Raw genomic sequence first — 24,981 nt, forward strand, 5'->3', positions numbered from 1 at the left:
AATAATGAGAAGTCAGCAATCATACATGATTTAACTATATAGGGCAAAGATATGCACACATATCATACAACAAACATGTAAGAACAAATACCACGCTAAGTATGTGTGTATAATTCTAAATAAAGTAAACAGGGCCTGGACAAATGCCATTGGGGGAGAAGAACTGATCAGTTGCATTTATACATTTTCTGAATATATACTGACTTCATAAATCCTTTATATAGTAAAAATGCATATCCCTTGTTTAAAAGGAGCAATGAATACTTTAAACACTACTCACCAATCTCATTTTAAAGCACATTGTATTCCACCTGTATTACGGAAGGAAAAGAATGGAAACAAGAGAACTCAAAGAATGAGCTCTAGAACAAGATATTACATCAAAGTACTGCCAGAAATCTTCAATGAAAACAACAGAAGAGTCTAGTAACATTATTTATAAAAAAAACTTACAGTTGACTTGTCTTTGTTTCAATGAGCTTTTGAACAGAGAAATCACTAGTTAAGGCAAAGATCTTTGTTCCACAGCCTCCCCAGATTATATTTTTTTCAGGTAAGTATGAGGATTCATTTAAGCACATCAGTGGTGTGCTAACGTTCCCTATAGTTAGTATCTTCAAAGGTGTAGCACCCTTACACTGCAAGAAAAAATATACTCTCCATTAGAGACAAGGAGTATACAGACACTCAGAAACTGTTAAAACAAGGCCACACAGCCTGCTGAATTAAATTTACACAGCCAGATTTTCTGAACCATTATGTTATCTTACCAGAATGTTAGAGATTGAAAAGCACTATAATCTCATTATAGATGTCCCACAGAAAACAGCCTGTGAGTGGAAACGGGACAGAGCTGGGACTGACACTTTCTGCAACCCTTGGCGCAGTTCAAGAACTGGATGGAAAGTCATATCCATATCTTGGAGACATCCCACAGTGGACCATATTCTACTTCTGCAAGGCATTGCAAATCCATAACTGCTCTAAATTGCATATGGTCAGGATCTAACCCTCAGGAACCAGCTGATATAAACAGCTCCCAGCATTTCTTTATCTTTTGTTCCACGAGCAGAACTCTGACCTACAAAAAATCTAAACAATATTGTCTTTTTGAAGATACCTATTCTATGAAAATTTAGTGTGAACAAAAAGAAAAAGGAGCTATAACAGCAATAAATAAAGGAGATTAAAACTGTCAGAATATTCTTAATAACAACCATTAATGTCACTCTCTGGTCAGTTTGTCAGGCCTTTCAAAGTCCTATAATGAGAAATGATTTCCTCCTCTTAACTTTATTGGTTAAAACAGATATTGTAAAACATGTGAAGTTCCTCTAAGACTGCAGTAGAAAATTATTTTTAGTTTTAGAGAAGCAATTAACAAATAAGCTGCATGAAATAAAACTACTATTGGTAGTTGCTTTACATATTACTAATAGCATTTTGTAGAACAGACAGCAAAGAACAAGTCTACCTTTACTGCTCTGTCTTCAAAAACTGCCAGTCTGCCATCAGCTGTGCCTACCAAGAAGAAATTCTTCTGTTTGCTGAAATAAAATAAAATAATGAATTCTAGAAATGCCTTAATCAGGTAAGAAAAATTTAAATTAGTAGCCTCTGGTATTTCAAGAGTTTTATTGAACACTAAAAGCAAATACAACCACCTGTGGTCAGGAATGTAGTCTCCAGTTACACTGGGTGCAAAATCAAGTGAAAGTACAGGCAAAATAAGCAGTTGTCTGAACAAAACCGCATGAGTGTAAAGATGTCATTTTCTGAACATCTCTGTTTAGTCATGTTTTCAAAATGTAACCCAAAATATTTAAAATTCATTTATACCTTTGCTTTGAAAGAGAATTACAGTATAAACAAGTGATGGAATCTGACATTTTCTGCAGACGATGCCTTCTTGTTTCATCTTCTGTGTTAAGTGCCCACAGAGAACCAGACTGGGTTCCTGCCACAATCCAGTTTTCTTTCTCAGTCAGAAGGGTCACTAAGGCCAAACTTAAAATTTTACTATCTGTGATATCCTGAGTCAGAAAAAAAAGAAAAACAACCTGGTTATGATTTCAGTAAGGGTAAATGCTAGTAAATTGCTGGTAATAAAAATAAAGTACAATCCTCTCAGACTCTGGACAGCTCCAAGGCCTAACCTCCCCAGTAAGAAATCTAATTCCCTATTAGCAGAATACATCTTCAGCTGTACCATCTATCTTCAAAGTGCTGGGAAGGACTTCTCAAACAGTACACAGGAAAATCTCTAGGCTGAATGCTGATAAAAATACTCTCTCTCTCTATTCTAATGAAGGTTTCAAAGCCATCAGAGAATTAAGCAAATGGAACTATACTGCAATATATGTTCAGTTTAATTGCTAACAATAAAAGTACTGGTCTAATACTTCTTTTTCTCATTTTAGTATTAGAAAAACAAGCCATATAATTTATATCAAAGCTACCAATTCAAATGTATCATGGTCAACAGATGGCAGATGGAAATATAACTTAAACAACCTTGATGATGAGTCACACTCAGTTCTGGCACACATGTTCATCACAGCACATCAAGCCTGTATAAAACCTTTTCCCTTTTCTGATGGCACAGGACTGAGATGTACAAAAAGCAAATGAAAAGAGCTGGAGGGTATCACCCAAAGTGGCACAAGGAGGTGGCATCCACGGGAAGAGAGGAATTGTTAAGAGACTAGCTGGATTGTTAGGGGAGGTAGAGGTACAAAGGATTGTGTAACTATTACTCCTTGTTCTAGCCTCTGTGCTAAAAATAGCTTCCATCTGAGGGGAAGAAAGGAACCAGTAGTGGAAAGACATTATTATGAGAAAGTTCAGGCTGGATGGCAGGAAGAGAGGAAAAAGCAACTGCATTTCTGCTTCATTTCATGGATACAATGATGACTCATTTATGAGCTTTGTTCTCTCAAACCTTAGCTTTCCAGAAGTAATATCCTACTGTTAAAATGCAATTAATTCTTCTGAACTACATCTGGGTGCCAAAAAATGAGAATAAATGGCAATTTTCCCACATACCTCACAAGTATGTCCATCTGTATTTAGGTTAACAAATGAAAGTTGTGCTTTTTCTGTGTTCCCATTGCCTATCCAGACTCCTGCCTTCTTGCAGCTTTGATTGGCAGCTACCATGCACTCTGCTGTGGACGTGCTGGGTATTGAAAGATACCTCATCAAACAGATAAGCTCTGCAGAATTCAGGATCTCATAAACCTACAAAGAAAGCCACAGCATGCACATGATAGTAACAATGGCTTGTACAATGATAAATAAATAACAAGCAATGGATAACAATGTTTTATGGAATATGGACATAGTATCTCAGCAGGTCTGCTCATTTGTATTACCACTATTAATGAGCAGTCTTTGTACACTGAGCACCTTTACGTTGACTCTGACTTAAAATTTCAGGAAGTCAATGGGGTTAAGGCATGTTTGAAAATTTCACCCATTTCAAAGAGCAATGTGATGTGTGATAACAGACAGTAGGTTTCAGATCCACGCTGCTGTTCCTCCTCTCACATGCATGGAACAGTGTAGGCTAACCGCACTGATACTATATAACCAAGTCCTTTTTGCATAGCTCTGGTAAAGACCACAAAGTAATCTGAATCCTTTTTTCCTACAGTCACTATTCAGCAACACAAGGAAAACCAGCAGGCTAGAATAAATGGTTGGTAGATTTCAATGCAACGGTTTATCCTGGATGGCAAGAGCAGGCAATATTCCATGGCTGTTTCAGCTCCAATAAATGAGAGCAGAAAAAACCCTGTGCCTCCTACTAACTTAAATGTCCCATTCCTTTTTAAAAAGCAGAAAAACTTCATGGTAACATCTATCACAAAAATACAAATAAATACACTAAGTGATACCTGGGAAGATGTTGGTCGTTCCTGAGGATTTTCCTTCAAACACTTTTTAATTAAATTTTCAACTTTAGGCCAGGGAGCACATCCATATTCTTTGACAGGATCTAAAATGTAAAATCAGGTAACTTCTTAACTGACCTTTACCATAGTTCAGAAATGAGAGTTCTAAATAACTTTCTTCTTATTTTAAAAATTCATCTAACTTCTTACAGAGCTACTCTAAGAAATGTCATATTCTTAGGTAAAATGTCAGCAGGAACAGCTTGGAATTGCTCATCTGCCATTAAATGCTAGAGTATGAAATGCTAGAGCTAGAGTCCTTTTCATTAAAAGCAGTTAAAGCAAATGGATTTTGCTTTAACTTTTTTTGATGTCCCTATACCTGGGACTGAATCACAGATATGTGTGAGTTGTGTTCTGATTAATGCTGATCATTCAAGGGCATGTCATTTCAGTCTGTACTCTTTTCAATTCCTATGAACGTTTTTCTCCACATTTATTCTTCTGTGTTTGGGCAGAGTATATGGAATACAGATGAACTTCCAATAACATGTACAGCAATTTAGATAAACAACTCCATATAGTATTTATGAGATATGGAAGTTTAAATTCCCACTCAGTGCTTTGAATATGTATCTTATGACTATAGGTGCTGACCTCTCTAAGAACAAATCACTCATAAATAATGGTGCCTGTATTGCTTTTCTTTTTAGTTCATCGTAATCCACAGCAGATATCCCAGTCCTACATTAGATAGAGGTAACATTAATGATAAATACCTGCAAATGAACATATCCTGTTGAGCAAATGATAGGCACTGTTTATTTGTGAGCTCAGCCAGCCCCTTTTTTGGTGGAAATGTAAAAATGATAAGCATGTGCACAGATGGAACTGTACTATCTCCAGAAACTAATACTTCTGATTATTTCATAGGGCTTATAATACAGAAAATAGCCAAATGGACAGCTGCACTCAAGAGATACTTAGTCATCAGTTCTTGGGATGGCCGCTTTAAGGAGGGGGTTTAAACTGCCTGAGCTATGAATTGGATTATTCTCCTTAAGGAGTAGAAAATGTATGAACTCTCTGTCTCTCTTAATGGAGAAGCCATGCCAGATTAACTGCTACAGTTGCTGCCCTTTCCTAGATAGAGTGACTTCTCAGTCTTAAAGAATGTTTCATGAGTATATCCACTATTGCAGGGCAATAAATAAGAACGCCACGCATTAAGCTTGTAGTACTACAAACTTCAACAGCTCTTTACACAGAAGTTGCCAAATACTGAGTTACACCGTCCAGCTGAGTACATCATGTCCAGCCTGATAGCCTGTTTAATCTCCCTTCCAGCAGCCAACAACTACATATTGTAATGTAGCTGGAATATGAAGAACGTTACGTAGCTGGGCAGGGACTTCACATTCTTGACAAGTTAAAAGGGAACTCCTATTTAAAACCTTTAGGGGTGTCTGCTCTTTTAAGGTAGTGGCACTGTTTTTTTAATAAGATTTCAAGGGATTTTAAAAAGATTTAAGATATGCAGCTTCTCAATAATAGATTTTTTAACGTAATGTATCATGGTCAAAGAACAGAAGTGGAATTGTTTTTATCTTTGTGCATAATATGCATTATCACAGTAATATGTAAGGGTCAAGTCCAGACATGGTATTAGAAGGTATCTTCAGCAACATCCATTTTAGCTAGGTCATTTAGATAGTCCCAAGTATACAAAACCTCTATTTCTTTATAAAGTGAACCAGCTAGATCCCTTGAAATTGCAATGAAATTATAACCAACTGATGTTGAATAGATGCCTATTTCTTACTATTTCAAGACCACGTGAAATTAGGAGAAGCTTCTAAAAATTGCTATTATTTAGTCTCCTCCTCTGATCACTGTCAGATACAACATAAAATATGAGAGGTGTTATTTTTGGAGGAGGCAGGACAAATGGTCCGCTTTCATGTTAAAACTTTAACAAGCATACCTGGTAACTTTCCTTGTATTGCTAATTCATCAAATTCATTTGGAAACTTCAAGCCTTCCATTATTCTACCTCCTCCTGTTAAAATGTCATAAAGCAGCAAGCCAAATGAATAAACATCAGCTTGCTGATTGTAAATAACATTTCCTCTGGCAACCTCCGGTGCTCGAAATCCTGCAAATAAATCATTCATTAATAGTTATGATTCATACCAAGCTGAAGCCATCTTTATCCTTTTAAGAGCAAACACTTACTGATGAAAATGTCACAGGAAGTAAACCAGAAATGGCACACTATTTCTGGGCTGGCAATAGTCTGCATGTGGCAGACCTCCAAAAATATCAGCAATCAGTATAAAGGAAGGGGACAGTACATCAGTTACAAAGCTCCTGCACCGTTACACATAAAATAATTCCTTCAGCAATGAATACTGAAAATGAAGGGCAAGTCTTAGTCTTTAAACTAAACTGAAGGCCAACGTTTAACACTTGAAGTCACACTCTCATGCACAATTTCCAAGATCTAAAGGCACTTTTTCAAAGTTGTTGAATTGTTCAGTGCTTTAAAATGGATGCTAATATGTTCTATCTAAAGTCAGGGAACAGTGCAGGTATTTATTGCCTTTAAAAAAATTAAGACCTACCTACGCGTTACTGAAAATTAAAGCAACAAATAATTTTAGCAGTATAATTTCAGTATCACAATAACCATACTAAAACAAGACAGCAAAAAATCATAATGAATGCATGTAATTTAATTTGTTCTCTTTTTAAACCTTTAGTATACTCCTTAATTCTTCTAAAAGGAATTAAAACATGAATAGGAAGAAAGGCCAAGAGGTATAAATCTGGCATCACAACTTGTAATACAATTAGGACTACATTTCATGATTTGACTAGAGTATAGATTTGAGTTACTTCTTAAGACTAAATAAAAAACATATTAGCTATTTTTTGACATAATGCACTGTAAACCAAAGCATTTTTCCATACCTGGTGTGCCTTCGGAGGTTTTTATTCCCATTCGGCAACAATACTGGGCAATGCCATAGTCAGCTATTTTTGCAATAACAGCTGAATTGGGATATAGGGTAAAGAGCAACACATTGTGAGGCTTTAAATCACGGTAGATGATCATTGCTGAATGTAGGTACCTGTTAATCAAAAAAGTATTACTTGAAAGCATTCATAATTCAGGGATGCATCTATACACACACACTGAATGCATTATTCCCACAACAGTAAACTGTGCTTTCAAATGTTACATATTGTGTTGAAAAATGTCAAACATCACCAACATGATACTGCCTTGCCGGATATTGACTTTAGAATCGTTCTGAAATACTATTTACTGGCACATATACATTGCAGTATTTTAGTACCAAGTCTTATCTGAAGTGTCACTGGCAGTTTGAAAACTGAATCTTAGAAGTTTAAGCTTCATTGGTCCCTGAGATCCTTTGTAGGTTTTGTAATTTTAGTCACACTTCAATAGCTCCTGAGGATATTCATGGACTTCCAGATCTTTAAAATGCACTAAATTAATTTCTTTGACATTTTAATAAGAAATCAACAGCCGCATAGAAATTCCACCCAGAGCCCTCACTATTTCTCTACATGAGTGCCACTTGTTAGCAGAAAAAAACAGGTAACAAACATTTGTGTTACATATCAGCTAATCAATCATAAAAATACAAGCATTTGTCTGACCCATAGAATATTCTGCTTGAGATATAAGAAAATATAAGCTTTTCATTGGCAGTACCTCCTACTTGCAGCTGTATTCTGTTTTTACAGCAATGTAGATGTCACATTTACCTTAAGCCATCAGCTACATGTAGAGCTATCCTGTGCTGAAGTGTTCTAGTTAAACTTGCATTGTCTTGTTGAAGCAAACGATCGAGAGATCCTTTAAGGGCTAATTCCATCACCAGCATCCGGGGACGGATTGCAGCAGCCAGCAGAGACACTAAACTGGGGTGATGGAGGTGACAAAGCACTGCAAGCTCCTGTAAATAAATCAGATGAAATACTTCAAACAGCATAACCTCTGTATCTCTGAAGTAAACTCAGAAATGTTTTGGAGTGAAGTCTTGCACTTTACTTAAGCTTTTTAAGCTCTTCACTAGGGTTGGTATTCCAAGAGCAGCACTACAAAAAAAAGGCAATATTTCTTACTTGTCTTAGGAGTCTGAGGGAAGTGTGTTTATTGAAAATCTTTACGGCAACCTCTTCTCCACCATAGGATGCACGGTACACAGACCCAAACCCACCATCACCTTTTCAAAGATAAAATTGAAAAGAATATTAAAAACAAAGGGTTATCAACCATTTCTCAAAAAAATAGCTGAAAGGGTGCCATTTTAAAATGTGTGGATCATCTACTGTGTTAAGCTTCATGATCAGTAATCTAAACACATAAAAACCAGTGTCCTAGCATACAAGTTAACGGAAAATTCAAAACTCAATAACCTGAAATTCAGAATACCTTAAAAAACACATTTCCACAGAAAAGAAATCTTTAAAGTGTTTTCCATATGTTGCAGAACTGACTTCAATAGATTTGTTTACAGAAGCTCTGTAAAAAAACCCTAAAAAATAATGCTTACCCAAGAGAAATTCAGGAGCTTCGTCAAATTCCAGGTCATCGTTGTTCAACATAATATTTCTAGGCAAATCAGCCAGTATCAGATCAGGAGCAATCTGAGCAATTGGAATGGTATGTCTTGGTTGATCTGGATTTACCAAAAGGTCACCTAAGAAAAATAAATGAGACAATTGAAAAAAAAAAAGGGTAGTCATCATTCGAAAGGCACTGAAAGGTACATGGATCTCTGTGAGTGCATATGATCAATGTACCTAAATTTAAATTCATATGTGTGTGTATATATATATTCACACATACACACATAAGCATACATACATATATATATGGAACAGAACACTAATTAAGTTTGACATTCAACTTAATGCATATTACATGTTTAAGTATTTTCAAGTATTGTGATAGCAACTGCTGTTATAAAACAACACCAAACTGACCAAGAGATTATTTTTCTGTCTATAAAAAGAAAGAATTGTTAGTATGTAGAATGTCATCACGAATATTGCCTTTAAATTACTGCTGTACGTGGTCCAACCGAAAGATCTAGTATCAGTTTTAGTATGTGCTGGATTCAATTCCATGAATGAAGTTGCATTATCGGTATCATGACAGAACGATTCTTTTCATTATTGCCATTTATACACGACTATATAGAGTAGCTGCAATCTGTCCCATATTCTATACTTATATAGACAGCACTTACATAAAAAAACAGAACAAGTTGCTTTTGTCTTACACTGTAATTATTTCTTACAGAAATGAAACATTTTTAAATAACATGAAGTACGCAAATGTTATAAAGGGGATATTGTATAATATTTATCTACATACAGGTATACCTCTGTACACCTCAAATGGCATAAATATATACCTTCTTCAGCTTTTTTAAGTAAGTCATCAAGTAGTATTTTTTGGTATTCTTCACCATCCTGAAAGCTGTACAGAGCCCATTTCTTCAACAGTGTTTCCCCTTCACCACATACATCTATATCCAGCAAACCTGGAAACCATTCTTCCATAAGAGAATCTATGTGATCCACAACTTGCCCCAAAAGAATGCACCCTTTAAGAAACCAAAAGAGGGAAATTATAGCCTCAATCTGCCACACTTGTAATTACAAAGCTAAACTCTACATTCCAAAGGCAAAAGCACAACAAACCAAAATGCCAAGCTGCAATCAAACTGGAGCAAAAATCAGGCTCAGGAATAATTAACCTTTTCTGCAAGAAGGTGCCGTAATTTTCAAAAAACTGTCTGGGTTGTTGTCAAATACTGCTGATTCCACTAGACAATAAGCTTCAGGAGACCAATTCAAGTAGATGCCTTGTCTCCAATACATTCTATTAGGACGAAGAGCTCGCTCTAGAAAATACAAAATTAGATTAAAAATCTGATCTCCAATATGAATGTCATATTTTAAAATATTTTGAATAATTCATGGTACTTTAAACACTTAACTATGATTATAGGTTTATGCCTATCCAAAAAACAAACAAAATAACGGCTACAACTTTGCAGACAGAATAGCTCCACAAAAGCTGAATATATGTCAATCGGTGTTCAGTTCTACAAGGCATATCCACAAACTAAATATTTAATCAGATCCTAAGTCAAGCAGCAAGTGATGCATGTAGGGATTACAGAAATGCTTAGGTACATTCAGGTTCAAACACAGACTACCTTAGGCAACATATGAAAAAAAAGCCAGTTATTTACATTTTCCCTCTATCACATACTCATGAAATAGCAAGATGCGACTGGAATGCTATGCTGAGGAGGAAATTGAATGCCAGGAGAGCAGGCAGTTATAAATCATATTTGTAGAGCATTAGCAATGCATATATTTCATACTTTACTTGTCATATTCATAAATCACACATTAAAAAACCAAAGATGAATGAAATCGCAAAGTTCAGCAGATAGATCTCACGTCAAAGCATGGAATTACTGGAAAAAAATTAAAGACCCCCCCTGCCCTTCTGATAAAGCAAAGTTTTTAGACTTTCGTAAAGGGAAAATCAATGAACCTGAAGAAAAGCAGTTTGTTTTCTCTGTGGAAGACATATCCTTTCCTGTATTCTTTGTAGAAGCGATCGGCAATATTGCGTAAATACAAGGATTTCCTCCATCTCTAACATGCGAAGGAGAGAAATAGGCTGCTTACCACCTTCACTTTCTTTTGCACACCACTGTAAAGATCAGGCACTATCTGTTTCTGGATATTTCTAAGTTACAAAAATGACCACTGTTCTTTTTCTCACATTTGTGAAGTGGCCAGAAATTAGCTAAAGCAAAACAATGTTGGGGATTAGAGTTTTAACATGCAGGCGTTGGCATTCAAAGCAAACATGCTCACTATTGCTTTTGAAGATAAAGATTTGTACCTCTTCCTGACAGCATGTAAGGTGATATTTCAAGCAACCTGTTGATCAGCCTGGACCAAAATCCCATAGGAAAGTACGGCATCTCATAAAGCCTGACGATAATTTCTGAATTTTCACAGTGGGGAAGCTCTATAACAGGTCTGTGATCAGACAAACTGAAAGAATAAAAATATTAGCCAAACTGACGGATGATATACATTATTTATTATTTAAAATGTATTATTTATTACTGAATGAATGATTCAAATGATCAGGGAACAGACAGATAGTGTATTTGCTTATTCTGCTTGCTGTGCCAAAGTGAAGTTCTACTGTAATTTAAACCCAACAGAACCCCACTAACAATCATTAGATATCAAATGTAAATGTGAGAAAAACCTGAGACACGTATAAGGTAGGTAAGACATTCAGATAAAATCTTCCTATCCCAGGACTTTGAAGAACGTAGAAACTCTAATCAATGCAACCATACAACACTCTCTCCATTAAGCAAAATAAACATTATTAAACACATTAGGGAAGTCTGTAACTGAGGCAGAGGAACTGTGTTACTTGCTTCAGATAAAGCAAAAAGACTGCATTCAAATTCATAACACTTTTTTGTCACCACATTTAATAACTAGACTGTTTGGAGGAGATACTGCCTCTGAGCAACTGGACTGTAGTTCTCACTCCAAGCAAATAGGCTATATAAATTCATAGTTATTTTTTATATTGCAATAAATATCTGTAATGGTGGCACACCACGATGTAAAGCTAAATTATAATCTTCGCGCTGTAGTCTCAAAGCATGGTAACTGTAAAAGAAATATTATCCTCATAAAGCATTTTATCATTTATAGATTCCATTTACCCACCATGTTAATATGATGTGAGCTTTATCTCCTACAAGATCAGCTTAACATGTCTGTGAAAGCATTTACTAAAATGTAGTGTATTAAGTATATATTATGCTTTCATATACCAAACCGCTTTGATGATCAGTTAAACTAATTAGCCTGATGGCTAGCCTGATGGGAGTTTTCTGTTTTGATCGATCTCTATGGCTCTCATTTGTGGGTTTAGCTCTTTGCTTACCTGCTTGGGATTAGTAGTTGATCCTCTCCTAATGGCAAAGCAATCTGAAACTTTTCCAGAAGCTTAAAGTATTGTGACATGTAGATCTTAGGAAACTTGCTCTTCTTTAAAAGGAATTTTTCCACATCTGAACGCTTTACAATTCCCTTAGGATATTTAGAAAAGCCTTCCACTTTCACTGTCAGAATCTTCCAAAAAAAGTAAAACAATTTCAGGTGTACAGTCATCATTAGATCGCATTTTCCTGACAAACTTTGTTCCCTAAAATATTTGGTAGCCTATTATTTAGGGGGAAAAAACGGACTCCATTTCACAGTGAAACCAAACATATCCATAATGCTAGCCAGCAAGAAGACAGCAGTGAAAAAATTTAACCTGTCCAAGCCACTAGTGTGCTACCTTTCTTCAGTAGCTTTCATTGTTCCATATTATATGGAAATTTATTCTACAAGTTAATTTGTGAAAGTGTTCTCTGAAAGAAGCCTATGTACAATGATTTTTCATATCAGCATTTCACACAAGCATATTAGTACTGACAACATGATCTAGGTCTTTTCTCACTCCTAATCCCACCAGCTTTAAAGGCTCAAACTTCCATTTTTGCCATCCCATTTCCTGCATTGAATGAAAGGTAAAGTTTCAGAGGTTAGGAAATCTGGATATATATAACAAATTTTGAGTGTTTCTAGATCAACATATCAATGATGGTTTCACTTAAGCAGTCAAGTCTGCTACTCTCTTGTCCCAACATGTGAATCTATATCACTCACTTTCCTCTGCCATCAGTACCAAGCATACAATGACCCTTCTTCCCGCATTCTCACTAGTTTAATCCAAAGTTCCAGCTTTCACCTCAACCTATCACAACATAGCACGGGATTACTTTGCATACCTGGGGTTTTTCTATTCTACACGTATTTTGTATCCGGTGTAGTTTAAATGATATTGGACATTATCATAGAATCATAGAATAGTTGGGTTGGAAGGGACCCTTAAAGGTCATCTAAGTCCAACCTCCCTGCTGTGGGCAGGGACATCTTCAACTAGATCAGCATAAGAACATAGAACCACTGAGACAGACAGTTGTCTAGAAAGCAAAGGAAACAGAAAGAGCCAGGTAAACCAATCTGGGCCCTGAGAAAATTCTAGATCATGAAACAGTAAAGAAATGGTGAAGAAGAATCACTGAGAAGTTACAGTGGTTTGAGACAGGGGAAAACTTTCCATGAATGTAGATACAAAAAGTAATCAGAGTCTAACCTGTGCCATGATTTTACATAGCCACTTAGGATCTACAAAATACAGATCTCTTAGCTGTAGTGCTGGGTCTTGAAAATGAAGGAGTACACCTGCGCAAAGAATATTGTAATTAGCAATGCATTTCTCAAGCTCCATATTAAGCAAAATAAATACCCCACTCTGGGCTGTTTTTCTTATGTGACTTGACATAAGCAATTTGAATAATAAATACAGCCATTTAATTTATGTCAGTATGTCAGGAGAGTAGAATGCAGTCATGGTTTGTTCAGCTTTACCTTTATTTTCAGATGTTTTGTTAGATTTGTAATATGACTTGTTTTTTTGCCAAGCGGCTATGCTCTGTGTGGTTTATTATTTAATCTTATGAAGTCTGTACGGCACTGAGATAAGCTGTTACATATATTCACTTAACTGCTATTCTATACAAGCTATTATAGCAATTGCATCTTTCTTCAGAAACTGTGCTGTCTAACCAGCAGGTATGATGTTTTCAAGGAGGAGTAAGATATATAAATTATTACAGTAGTGATCCTTTATATCATGGAATTCCTTTATGACATAACAACCTGGATTATCAGACTACTGTTACCCAAGCTTAAGCATTTCAGCTCAACACTTTGTGGCAATCTTGTGCGAGATTTAAAAATGCGTACAGGTCGGTCTGCTGCAGATTTGCAACAAAGTGCTTACAAGCATACATTGAAGACAGTATTTCACCTGATTCATTCAGAAAGTGAATTGCATGAGGGAGTTCATTTTCATCCAATTGTAACTGGCTTTCTTGCACCAGTCCCAGTAAGCGTTTCTGATCAATCACAGGAAATTCAACTGGGACATTTTTACGTTCCAGCAAAATTCTCTTCTCCAGCTCCAGGTAGCTGTCAGGAATTAGCTGACCAACCACTGGTTGATCTCTGATCTGTATAATTAGGAAAAATAACAATCTTAAATGTATTAATTTACTCATGGGAAATGCAGACAATAAAACTAAGATGTAAGGTGGGTATGTCCACTCAATAGTAGCAGCAAGAAGGAACAAGAACACTCATTTATTGACTAACATGGCTTCTGAAAGGTAGATATAACTAATTCTTCTTTCAGAATTATAATATGAATGTCTTCCTATAAAGACTCAAAAAAGAAAATACTTACATATCACATGTACATAAAAAGTAAAAAATTATGTCTTCTGAGAAGTTCAAAGAGCAGCTTTGATTTGAAGTAAAAGGAAAATATTCACTGTATGAACCGATGATGTCATACATCTCAGGCTAACAAAAACAACAGGCAAATGAATAAAAAAAAAGATACCTCTTGTAATCTGTAATATCTCTAGATATGTCTTTAGATAAACTGGGGGGAAAAGAAGTCTCCACTGCTGACAGTCAGTGGACAAGAGGACAGGAAGAAATTAATTTGGCCAGGTTAGCGACACTTAAGGGAAACAGAGTCGGGTGCTTTGCCGCTGTTTCCTGAGCCCGAGTTCCTCTCTGGAGACATCCTTTGACCTTTGGCAATAGCTAGCACCCAACCAGGTTTTTCATTCTCCATTGGTGCTGAGTCTTTTTTTTTGAGGAAATGGGGAACAATTTTCCCAACATTTCCAAATTGGCTTCTTAGTTTGTAATCTTCCTCTCAAAGAAGTTAGACACCAATGCACTGTAGCATTTTTATGTGACAAAAATGTAATTAGTACCTTGTGAAAATGTAATTAGTACCTTGTGTAATTTCAAAGACTCGGAGCACTTGATGACAACGTTGAATACTTAACTCACTTTGTCTAACTTCTAAGCAGGTACCTTGTAACACTCCTTTCACAAAGTGTCTACATTACTTATGGAAACTATCTCCTTTCCTTCAGACTACCTTACATTTGTGTACAAGTTTAAACATCAGTTGAAGTCATAGTCGCAAGAGATGTGGATGTTACAGGAACAAGTTTTAGGTATGTAAGAGTGAAATGTTTTCAAAAAGCAGAACTCCTCTTGAGTGTTGAAGAAGTATGGTGAAATATAGGGCTACATATACCTTTACAAACACCAGCTCTATTCATGCCTACTGCACGTATGAGAAGTGGAATTAATCCATTCTATCTGAATAGGCCACCTCACTGCCACTTAGCATTGGTTGGCTATTCCTTGAACTGTGGAATGAAGTTAGGCAGATTATGGATGTGGCTAAGCTAGTAGTTTCCGAGAGAGAAACGAGAGGCGTAAGCACTCTTTCTCTCCTTTGTAACAACACCAGTGTGAGGTTGGTCATAAATGCAGCATTTACTCTATAAAATCTTCTGAACAGTAATTCAGAAGAAATTTGGGCTGTGCTATGATTTATGAAGTTCTGCCATTGACTTCAGTAGCACAGGACATCACCTTTTCTCTTTAACATGTTATGACACTATACATGATTGATATTGTATAAATAAAAAAATAAAAATATGTGTATCTTTTTGCTACAGATTGGATCCTGTCTTCCTATAAGCTCCATGCTTGGCTAGTCTCTTCATACTTGTCATTCACACTTAGACAGAGCTTCATACTGTGGCTAAGGAGACAGCAGGGAATGAGTGGTAGGGATGACTTCGGAGACGACAGAACTACGAGTGCAGATTCTCCAGTTTAGGAGGATCATTCAGTTCAAGGGGTCTTCTCTTCCTGCTTTAATTCACTTTCCTCTTTCTAGGAATAGTTTCACACTATGTAAAATGGAATCAGTAAATGGAGAATTAGCTGGCTTTCAGAAATCACAAAATCTTATTTCATGGTCCCCTGAAATGTTGCAATACTTGTTATTGCAATTACATGTTGCCACCTGACAAAAACCAGTTTCTGATCAGATATCTTCATAAGAAAAAGATGGCCTATTTTTAATTAAATATTCTATTTCTGGCCCTAGTGTTTGAAAACAAAACTTAGCTGAGATTTTTACTAAGTTGATTTTTTTGGTAGAAAATGAAATGAAAACAAAACTTGTGATTTTCCTTCATTATTTTGCTGTGTGTAACATTTTATAGAAGGCAAGATGAGTTTGCTATCACACTAAAAATGTATTTAATTATGTGTTTAATTAATGTTTAAAAATGTATTTACTTAACTAAAACTAGGATGTTTTCAACATTACGAACAGTATGTAGCTTACCTTGAAATGAAGACTCTCCTTTATTATGATTTTCCGAAGCCTGATAATGGAATCGGATTCTTCCGTAGCATTCACAAAGTGATAATCTTGGATTGCTGGGAAGCCTCGCTTATTCAACAGCTCTCTAGTAATTTTACTCATGCAGGCCTTACGTTGCATTTCATCAGAAACATCTAAATGAGTGCCAACAAGAATGACGGGGGATGTTGAAGCTCGAGCCTGTTAGTAAGATCCATACAGTCGATTAACTCAATAGTGAATGTTGATGTTATTGTTTTATATCCACATAAAATGTGAGCAATTTAGTTAAAACAATCAATACAATGAAAAAAGCAACTGTTTCTCCCTCTTTAAATATACCTCTTTTAAATAAGTTTGAAATCCAAAATACTATTTCATGTCTTTATTCAGAGTAATTTAAACTGCGATCCCATATAATAGCCTTGACTGGACAAGGCAGTAAAAATGCATCAGCCTATAAATACGAAACATATTTTTTAACATACAGAGAGCAGTCTATTTCAAAATAGAAATATTAAAAAATCAGCTTTTTCTAAAAGGAAGCAGTATAGATCTGGATTTCATACTTTGCAGATTAAGAACATTATCAGTAAAATAGAGGGACAACTATATTTTTCATTAGAAGTGCCCAACAAAATGGAAAAGCAAAGGGTTCTCTGCTAGTCGTCATCGGAACAGTGCAGCAATGAAACACCAGCAAGTACGCATAGTAAAGGAGAACACATGAGAAACAGTCTTCATCAACACTTAGCTGACTGTAACCCTCTGTCCTGTATCACTGCTCAAGGTGAAAAGAGTGAAAAAGACAAGTTTAACAAACAGGATCAGTATACAAAATCTTTATGTAATTGCATTGCCCAGCCATGGCTAACCATCATAAGAAAAGACAAGTAACACCATGAGGTGATTCCATCAAATGAAAATAAAACCCTTAGAGCAAAAGAAAAATATATAGGCAGATTCTCAGACCAAGTTCCCTACCATTGTCCTGGAATCATTCCTATTAACAATAGGATGCTAAGCATATACTTAACAGCGTGATTTCAAACCTGCATCTAATCAGTTTTAAATTAGTAAAATTCTGATTTCCCCAGAATTTACAATGACGTAAAAGAAAAAGCAGGTTTAACTCATCATGTCTTTAATACTACCCCTTTCTTATTTTTATCAGTCAATTCAAAATATTGCAAGAACATATAAACTATTCTTTTGCACATCACCTTTTTAAGTACATGATGCTGATCGTGTCTTTGTATGTCTAAAAATATTCTCAAATCCAGTATATGATGTATTTCAGCTCTTGTTTCATCTTACTAGTTTTATTTGCTGAAGAGCTTCTTTCCTCTTCCCTTCTCTAAAAATATTTGTGGTTAATTTGCTGTTCACTAACAGCTCCCTGGAAAGTGGAATGCCATTCTGCACGTATCAATGGCTTACCTTGATGTTAAAAAGCCACGGCTTCATAGCATCCACCTCTGCTTGTCCTTTGCTGAGATCATAAACAGCAAGATACAAAGCTCTTTGGGTCATAAAATGAGGATGGGTACTGTAGAACTCTTCTTGTCCTAATGATAAAAAATTTCCACTATTTAGTGAATTCACTATTTAGTGAATCTCTCATTGAGCATCTTCAGATCACAAAAAGGCAGCAGAACACTTATTCTCAGATCACTAATCCACAAATGCGAAATTAATGCTTACAGAAAATTATCTAAATTGACAGGAAACCTGTAATAACTATGAATTTTAGATAAGTACTCTGTGATAGCTCATTGACTGAAGTGTAGTGTTGATATATGTAAGCTAGTTTTAAATCAAGAAGTGTAAGATTTAACAACTGGATAAACATGCTTGCTGCAAAGACAACTTGAAAGGTCATGATTCTTTTAAAACTCCAATACTGAATTTCTTCCTCACTCCTTCCTTCCTTTCCTTCCTTCTTCCCTCCCTTTCTCCTATCCTTTCGACAACTTCAAAATAAGACTCCTAAGTTCACATGATTAAGTCACAATTGAAGCTGGACAGTCAGCTTGAATGCTGCTCTCCTGTGCTTATCCATTGTGATATAGACTGTATTTAAATGATCACGGAGCAATGTTTAAAAATAACTTTTCTATAGCCTAAAATACCCCTGAATTTTAGAAATGCTTCTGGAGTCCCCCAAACATAGGAAGTTTTCCAAAAGCCCAAAGTTCAAAGACTCCCCTAAGCGCTTTGTTTTCTGTGACCTTACGAAACAGTGATACTGTAGAGCCTAGAGAGACCCAGACTATAAAAGGGAGAAACAGAGTTGAGTGGAAGATGATTCTTCTGGTGACTACAAGCAGTTTCTGACTATTCTGAAATGACACTTCTAGAGTGCTATGGTTGAAACGAGTGGTCAGACCACATCTGGTGATGAGAAATTCCTGAGGCTTTATATTAAATTTGAGGGATGCCATTTTACAGGATTCACTAATTTATAAGTGGTCACTTGACTTTTGGTGTAAGTTTGCATGATTCTACTGTCCACAATTTGAAATTTCACAGGCTGACTCTACGAATAAGCAATGCATTAATGTGTTAGAAAAGACAATAGTAAAGGACAATAAGCTCTTGAAATACCTCCGAAATCCCACACATTTAATATAAGCTCTTTCTTCATTTTGCCTTTCCCTTGAATGATCCAGTCTTTTACATCAATGCCTACTGTAGCTTTTGGAAAGCCCAACTCTGTTCGTTTGCATTTCGTTAGTTGTTGTAGCAGGGTAGTTTTCCCACTGCCAGTGTTTCCAACAATCATGAGCTTCATTCTGTTATAAGGTACAGCCTTCTTCAGTCGTTGTTGAAGAAATCTGGCATAAAAAAGTTTGCAGAACTGACAAAAGTGTATAATAAGGAAAAATACCAACAGAACTCAAGACCAAGGAAAAATCTAAAACCATACCATTTTCTTCAAATTTTCAGTATCTGTTTGATATTACTGGAATTTTAACAGTCTATTCTAATTTCTGATTTGAAAGTTAAAGCTTAATTCCAAATGTGTCTTTTTTTTTTTTGTAATTACCCAAAAATGTGCTCTGTGCAATGCACTTGCGAACACAAGAAACATATTAGAAATAACTGGTGAGCACCATTTATCGCATGGTTTATAGAAGCACCAAATTCAAGACGTAATACTGTTATATTCTAAGAGACTATAATCTATTTTATGTGTGTGTGTTGGTACAGTATGATATGATATGATATGATATGACATGTGATATGATATGATATGATATGATACCTTCCATAAAGTAGTATGCTGGATTTCAAATGACAAACCAGCATGTTTTTTCAAAAGGATATGTTGTTTTCTTAATGCTTACTGCATATCCCAAGGAAACAAACCAAAAATATTCAAGAACAATAGGGCAACAAACCTGATAATGTCTCTGGCTTTGCATCCCACATGTTTGAAGTCTAAATTAAGATGGAGTCCTTCCAAAGGAAGATCCCAGATTTTGGACAGTCTTCCCATTTCATCTGGAAAGAATCTCAAATCGGGATTATGACTTACATCCAGAGAAGTCAAGTTCTCTAGGAAGCCAATCTGAGGAGGAATCTAAATAAAAGAACATTTAATGGGCAATTAAATGTTAAAAAAGATGTATGAGCATGAATACATTAAATATTTAACAAAACTAGGTATTATTTTTACCGCTGTAGTTTAAGTTTTTTTAATAAACAGGCCTAATATCTCACACTAATAGACAAAGGACCTCATAATTTCATTATACAAACTGATTATATGACACATTCCAGACAGGAAAGCTTAATAGAATATGGTGATTTTCATTCACAGGAAGTATTATTTGCACTTACATACCATTTTACTAATAGAATTTACAATGATATATGAGAGGCGACGTGAAAAGCAAGTGAACATTGAAAAACTGCATTCAATTGAAAAGTGATTTCATTTTCTTTAGGTAGAATCTTACACTTTACCTCCTTTAACTTGTTGTGGGACAGGTGTAGCTTTTCTAGCCTAGACCATGCACATGCCTTTTCACTCAAGTCCAAGACGTCTATTTGATTATGATTAAATAACAGCTCCCTTAAGTTTAATGATTTCCAGTGCATTGGTCCAGGCAGGCTTGTGATCTTGTTTTGGCTTAAATCTACTGATCGCAAACTAAAAACACGAAAATCAAAAAGAGAAAAGTTAGCAAATGAAAAAAAAAAACCTGAGATTAACTGGAACTGTATTAATTTTTAATAAATAAACAACTGGATTAGATATCAGAACAGACAGTTTTCTGACAGGAATGTAGACAGAAGAAGATAGAGAATTACTACTATGAGCAAAAGTAATTAAGAAGATATTATAAATGGGTCTTTATTACCTCAGAAAAAAATATAAATACATATGATTGATTCAGTATAATGTTCTTTCAATGTATTTGTCTGTGAATTAAATTGCCTGGTCATGAAAATAAACATCCACACTGCACTGTGTGTATGTTTCAGATAGTAAATTAAAGAGTCACTTTAAATAAGTGTACATATTGTGATAATAGTCCACTTCCTTCTTCTTTCTACGATTTGCAGGCATGCATGGCTCTGTTCAGATTAGTAGAAGACACAGATAAATATGGTTCACACTCCTGTAATGCAAATATTCAGTAATTCAACTGTAAACAGTGTAGTTAATATATATTTATACCCAGGTAACAGAGAATAGAGTTTAGTTCAGGATTCCAGTTACAGGTGAGTGCAGGACCATGGAGTACACTGTTATGTGCAATGTCTAACTTACTAGAATAAATGTATTTAAAAAGTTATTTGCAATCTAACATAATACCAATATGTATTTTCGTGTGCCTTTTTATAAATTTCATATTAAAAAAAAGCAATGGGGAACTTTCTGGTATTATCAACTTTCTAGAACTCAAGATTCCGCTTATAAACTATGAAGCCTCACTAGGTGATCTGAACTGCTCTCTTTCTCGCTCCTAACTTAGGAGACTAACATCAGATGGTATGGATACCTCACTCTTTTATCGGAATGTTTCTATGAATATAAGTTTGTATATACATATATGTGCATAAATTATATAGTTCAACTACACATGTATTTAAGAACCACATAAAAAGGAACATTTCATTTCTATAAGTCATCTGTTAGACAAATATGCTGTTTATATTACTGTGGAACATGAAGCATGCAAAAAATCCATGCAACTCCTTATTGATTTGTCTGGGCTGGGAGATGTATAACCTGAAAGCTGCACCTTTTTCAACACATCCATTAAATTTGCTGCTGTGAATATAAACGTTAGCATGCTGAAACAGTGTAATATCATGTTAATAATGACGTGCTCTATGTAAATTTGATTAATGTCTCCACACAAATCTGCGTGGATCTGCCCTCCCCATGGTGCCATCAGCACTCACATCTACCCACATCTGTCAGGTAACTGATCTGATCATCCCTTCCAGGCACTCCTTCCACAATCTGATTCTAGTGACCTGTTAAGGTCAGTGACTTCTATAAAAAAAAGCAGAAGTCTGATTCTCACATGAGCAATCCTTTGAAGGTATAGCAAAATAAATGTCATGTGCATCTTTATCACAATTCCATCTAGAGGAAGTGTCATTCTTGGAGAATAAATATCTTGTGATATTTGGGAAGTGAAAAACTAATCTCAGTAGCCTTGTGCAAAAGTCTGCAGAACTTCTTGAAAAGGAAAAATTGCCAGTATCCTTTTACTGTTGGTAAAAGAAAATAATAAATTCGTTCTGGTCTCAGCAAGAATTGTCAGCTTCAACAGTCAAGCAATATATTTTCAGTAACAATGATCTGAATCCGAGGAACAGAATTTCTCAGAATAATGAAGAAAATGTGACTGATTTGTCTTCAGTTAAAAGCTACTAAGTTTTGGATTTAATCTGTTAGAGAGGATTTCCTGAAAATCAGTAAAACATGCAGAATTTTCTGTTTAACAAAGGTCATGCCATCAGATTTTTTTCATCAAGAACTTGAAATTAACTTCAATAAAGAAAATAATAACTTACTGTGGTAGAAGAAGAATTGCTTCTGGAACTTTAATAAAACGATTTTGGGATAATTTTAAGCTTGTTATGCTGGATGACAAGTCAGGTATTATTTCTGGAGCAGAAAAAAAGGTTAATCCTATTACTTTTCAGAACTGTTTTAATTATTTTTAAGACTGGAATTTTCTAAAATCAAAGACAGACTAAAAGGTCAGTCTATCATCTTCTATACACAGGTCTTTGTACAAGCTACTCAAGGCAGAATCTGTATCTTTTTTTTAAAGCTTATTTAAAACTAAACTCCCCAAATTAAAGAATTTTAGAACTAAGTTAATATATTGGCTTTTATCATATTACATACAATTATACTCATCTATATTGGCACTAAACACTGAAATAATCTTACTTACACTTTACCGCATTGCCAGTATACATAATATTCCCGTAATTCACCCAGTGAATGGTGGGTCTTATGCATATAAAAATGACTCTAATGGTTCAGCTGTGTTTAACACAGGTATAAGAGCTACCTTCTGAAACACTGTGACAATAATTTCAGAATGGAAGATTTTATGTCTTGAAGACAGAACTAAATTCTGACAGTAACTTATCAGTTACTAAATTCTGACAGTAACTCCTACAGTATCATTAAAATCTCATTTATTTAATTTGTATTTTTCATAGGTAAATTAATTTTGACACCTTTGCATAAAATATACTAAGCCACTGAAACACACTCTGGACTCAATTCAATTGCTTAAACACTGGGTACTACTGAAGGTGATCTGCCCTGTAGTACCTGAGCTATCTGCACATGGCTTGGAGATACAACACAGGAGCTATGGAAGACCTGCTTTTTCTGGACCAGAAGCTGTAAGCCAAGTGGGATACTTCAGAGCATCTCAAATGACACCTGCATTCAGGCAACTGAATCAAACATTCTATCTTATTCAGAAGACAATGCTGGATATAGTGTGGTAATACTTAGAATCATAGAATCATAGAATCATTTAGGTTGGAAAAGACCTTTAAGATCATCGAGTCCAACCACAAATCTAACACTGCCAAGTCCACCACTAAACCACGTCCCTAAGCACCACATCCACACATCTTTTAAATACCTCCAGGGATGGTGACTCAACCACTTCCCTGGGCAGCCTGTTCCAATACTTGACAACCCTTTCAGTGAAGAAATTTTTCCTAATATCCAATCTAAACCTCCCCTGGTGCAACTTGAGGCCATTTCCTCTCATCTTATTACTTGTTTCTTGGCAAAAGAGACCGACACCCACCTCGCTACAACCTCCTTTCAGGTAGTTGTAGAGAGTGATAAGGTCTCCTCTCAGCCTCCTTTTCTCCAGACTAAACAACCCCAGTTCCCTCAGCTGCTCCTCACAGGACTTATTCTCTAGACCCTTCACCCGCTTTGTTGCTTTTCTTTGGACACACTTAAGCACCTCAATGTCTTTTTTGTAGTGAGGGGCCCAAAACTGAACACAGCATTTGAGGTGCGGCCTCACCAGTGCCAAGTATGGGGGACAATCACTTCCCTAGTCCTGCTGGCCACACTATTTCTGATACAAGCCAGGATGCTTCTATGATATGTATTTCAGTGCAGTGTTAAACCTGTATTAGTACTAGATTTGCAAGCTAACTTTGAATGATTTCCTCTGCCTTGAACCTTCCCTAACAGTATGTACAATCTCAGGTACACTCAACCATTTTTGTAGCATCCTCTACAAATATAAAACCAAGGTGAGATACACCGAGTCAGATCAAACGTCCTTCAAGCCCCATTGGAAGTATACTGCTTCTGACAGTGATCAAAAGTTGATGCTTAGGGAACTGTATGAACAAGGAAAAGCACATGTGGTATTCTCCTTTTCTGTTCTCCCGAGACTCCAAATGCTGGTGGCTGCGGAATTTTGTGACTTGAAATGGTTTCTAGAAGGTGGATCCTATTTTCACAGTACTTACCAAGAGCATTCATCCTGGCGTTGAACTGCTCCAGTTTTGTACAGCCCATGAAGACATTCTCCGCAAGGCATGAAATATTGTTCTTACTAATGTTTAAAATTTTCAGTTCTTTCAAGCATATGGGTGAACATAAGCGTAAAATTTTGTTTCTATGATAACAAGAAAAAAATAATCCACATTTTATTCAGAAACTATTACTTAAAAAAGTAAAAGTAAAGAGTATTGATCTGACAACGCTATCCTTACACTGGTAAACCAAAACCAAGACTCATAGCTATATGAAGACTGACCAGTCAGCAAAAATACTGGTACATGTGGCAACATGGAATAACATGACTGATATTAAGATTGTTTTAATTAATCTGGAGAGCAAATGTCAGAATGTACTACAAGGTGTTATTTCCTGATTACATACTGCAGCTCAATCCAACACAAAGAGGACTGTTGCATTTGTGAGTAGTTCTGTTTACTAAAGATATGTGTTTGCAGGATTATAATCACAGAATGACTATCAATCTAAAAAAAAAAAAAGAATGGAATTCCATATAAGTGATACAGTTCAGGATGAGTATATAACGTTATAAACAATGTATTCTAGGAAGAAAAACACCAGAAAGAGAAAGA

The 24,981-nt window shown here is 35.7% G+C and overlaps 1 protein-coding gene across 1 annotated transcript in view; it reads right to left on the reverse strand.

The window, feature by feature from the left end:
* Positions 1-24,981, reverse strand: part of LRRK2 (leucine rich repeat kinase 2) — a 73,552-nt gene that overhangs the window by 9,458 nt on the left and 39,113 nt on the right. The window contains exons 25-47 of the mRNA XM_075145770.1: positions 24,358-24,506; positions 22,402-22,495; positions 20,332-20,518; positions 19,764-19,945; positions 18,967-19,196; positions 17,800-17,927; positions 16,342-16,560; positions 13,921-14,122; positions 13,204-13,292; positions 11,944-12,131; positions 10,867-11,021; positions 9,698-9,844; positions 9,353-9,544; positions 8,486-8,632; positions 8,055-8,155; positions 7,695-7,885; positions 6,870-7,030; positions 5,881-6,051; positions 3,900-4,000; positions 3,046-3,240; positions 1,840-2,033; positions 1,475-1,547; positions 454-638 (exon numbers count right to left, since the gene is read on the reverse strand). Coding sequence (XP_075001871.1) covers positions 454-638; positions 1,475-1,547; positions 1,840-2,033; positions 3,046-3,240; positions 3,900-4,000; positions 5,881-6,051; positions 6,870-7,030; positions 7,695-7,885; positions 8,055-8,155; positions 8,486-8,632; positions 9,353-9,544; positions 9,698-9,844; positions 10,867-11,021; positions 11,944-12,131; positions 13,204-13,292; positions 13,921-14,122; positions 16,342-16,560; positions 17,800-17,927; positions 18,967-19,196; positions 19,764-19,945; positions 20,332-20,518; positions 22,402-22,495; positions 24,358-24,506 — 3,681 coding nt within the window. The remainder of the gene's footprint in view (positions 1-453; positions 639-1,474; positions 1,548-1,839; positions 2,034-3,045; positions 3,241-3,899; positions 4,001-5,880; positions 6,052-6,869; positions 7,031-7,694; positions 7,886-8,054; positions 8,156-8,485; positions 8,633-9,352; positions 9,545-9,697; positions 9,845-10,866; positions 11,022-11,943; positions 12,132-13,203; positions 13,293-13,920; positions 14,123-16,341; positions 16,561-17,799; positions 17,928-18,966; positions 19,197-19,763; positions 19,946-20,331; positions 20,519-22,401; positions 22,496-24,357; positions 24,507-24,981) is intronic.

The sequence above is a fragment of the Calonectris borealis genome, chromosome 1 (assembly GCF_964195595.1).
Source record: "Calonectris borealis chromosome 1, bCalBor7.hap1.2, whole genome shotgun sequence".
In the NCBI taxonomy this organism is placed as follows: Eukaryota; Metazoa; Chordata; class Aves; order Procellariiformes; family Procellariidae; genus Calonectris; species Calonectris borealis.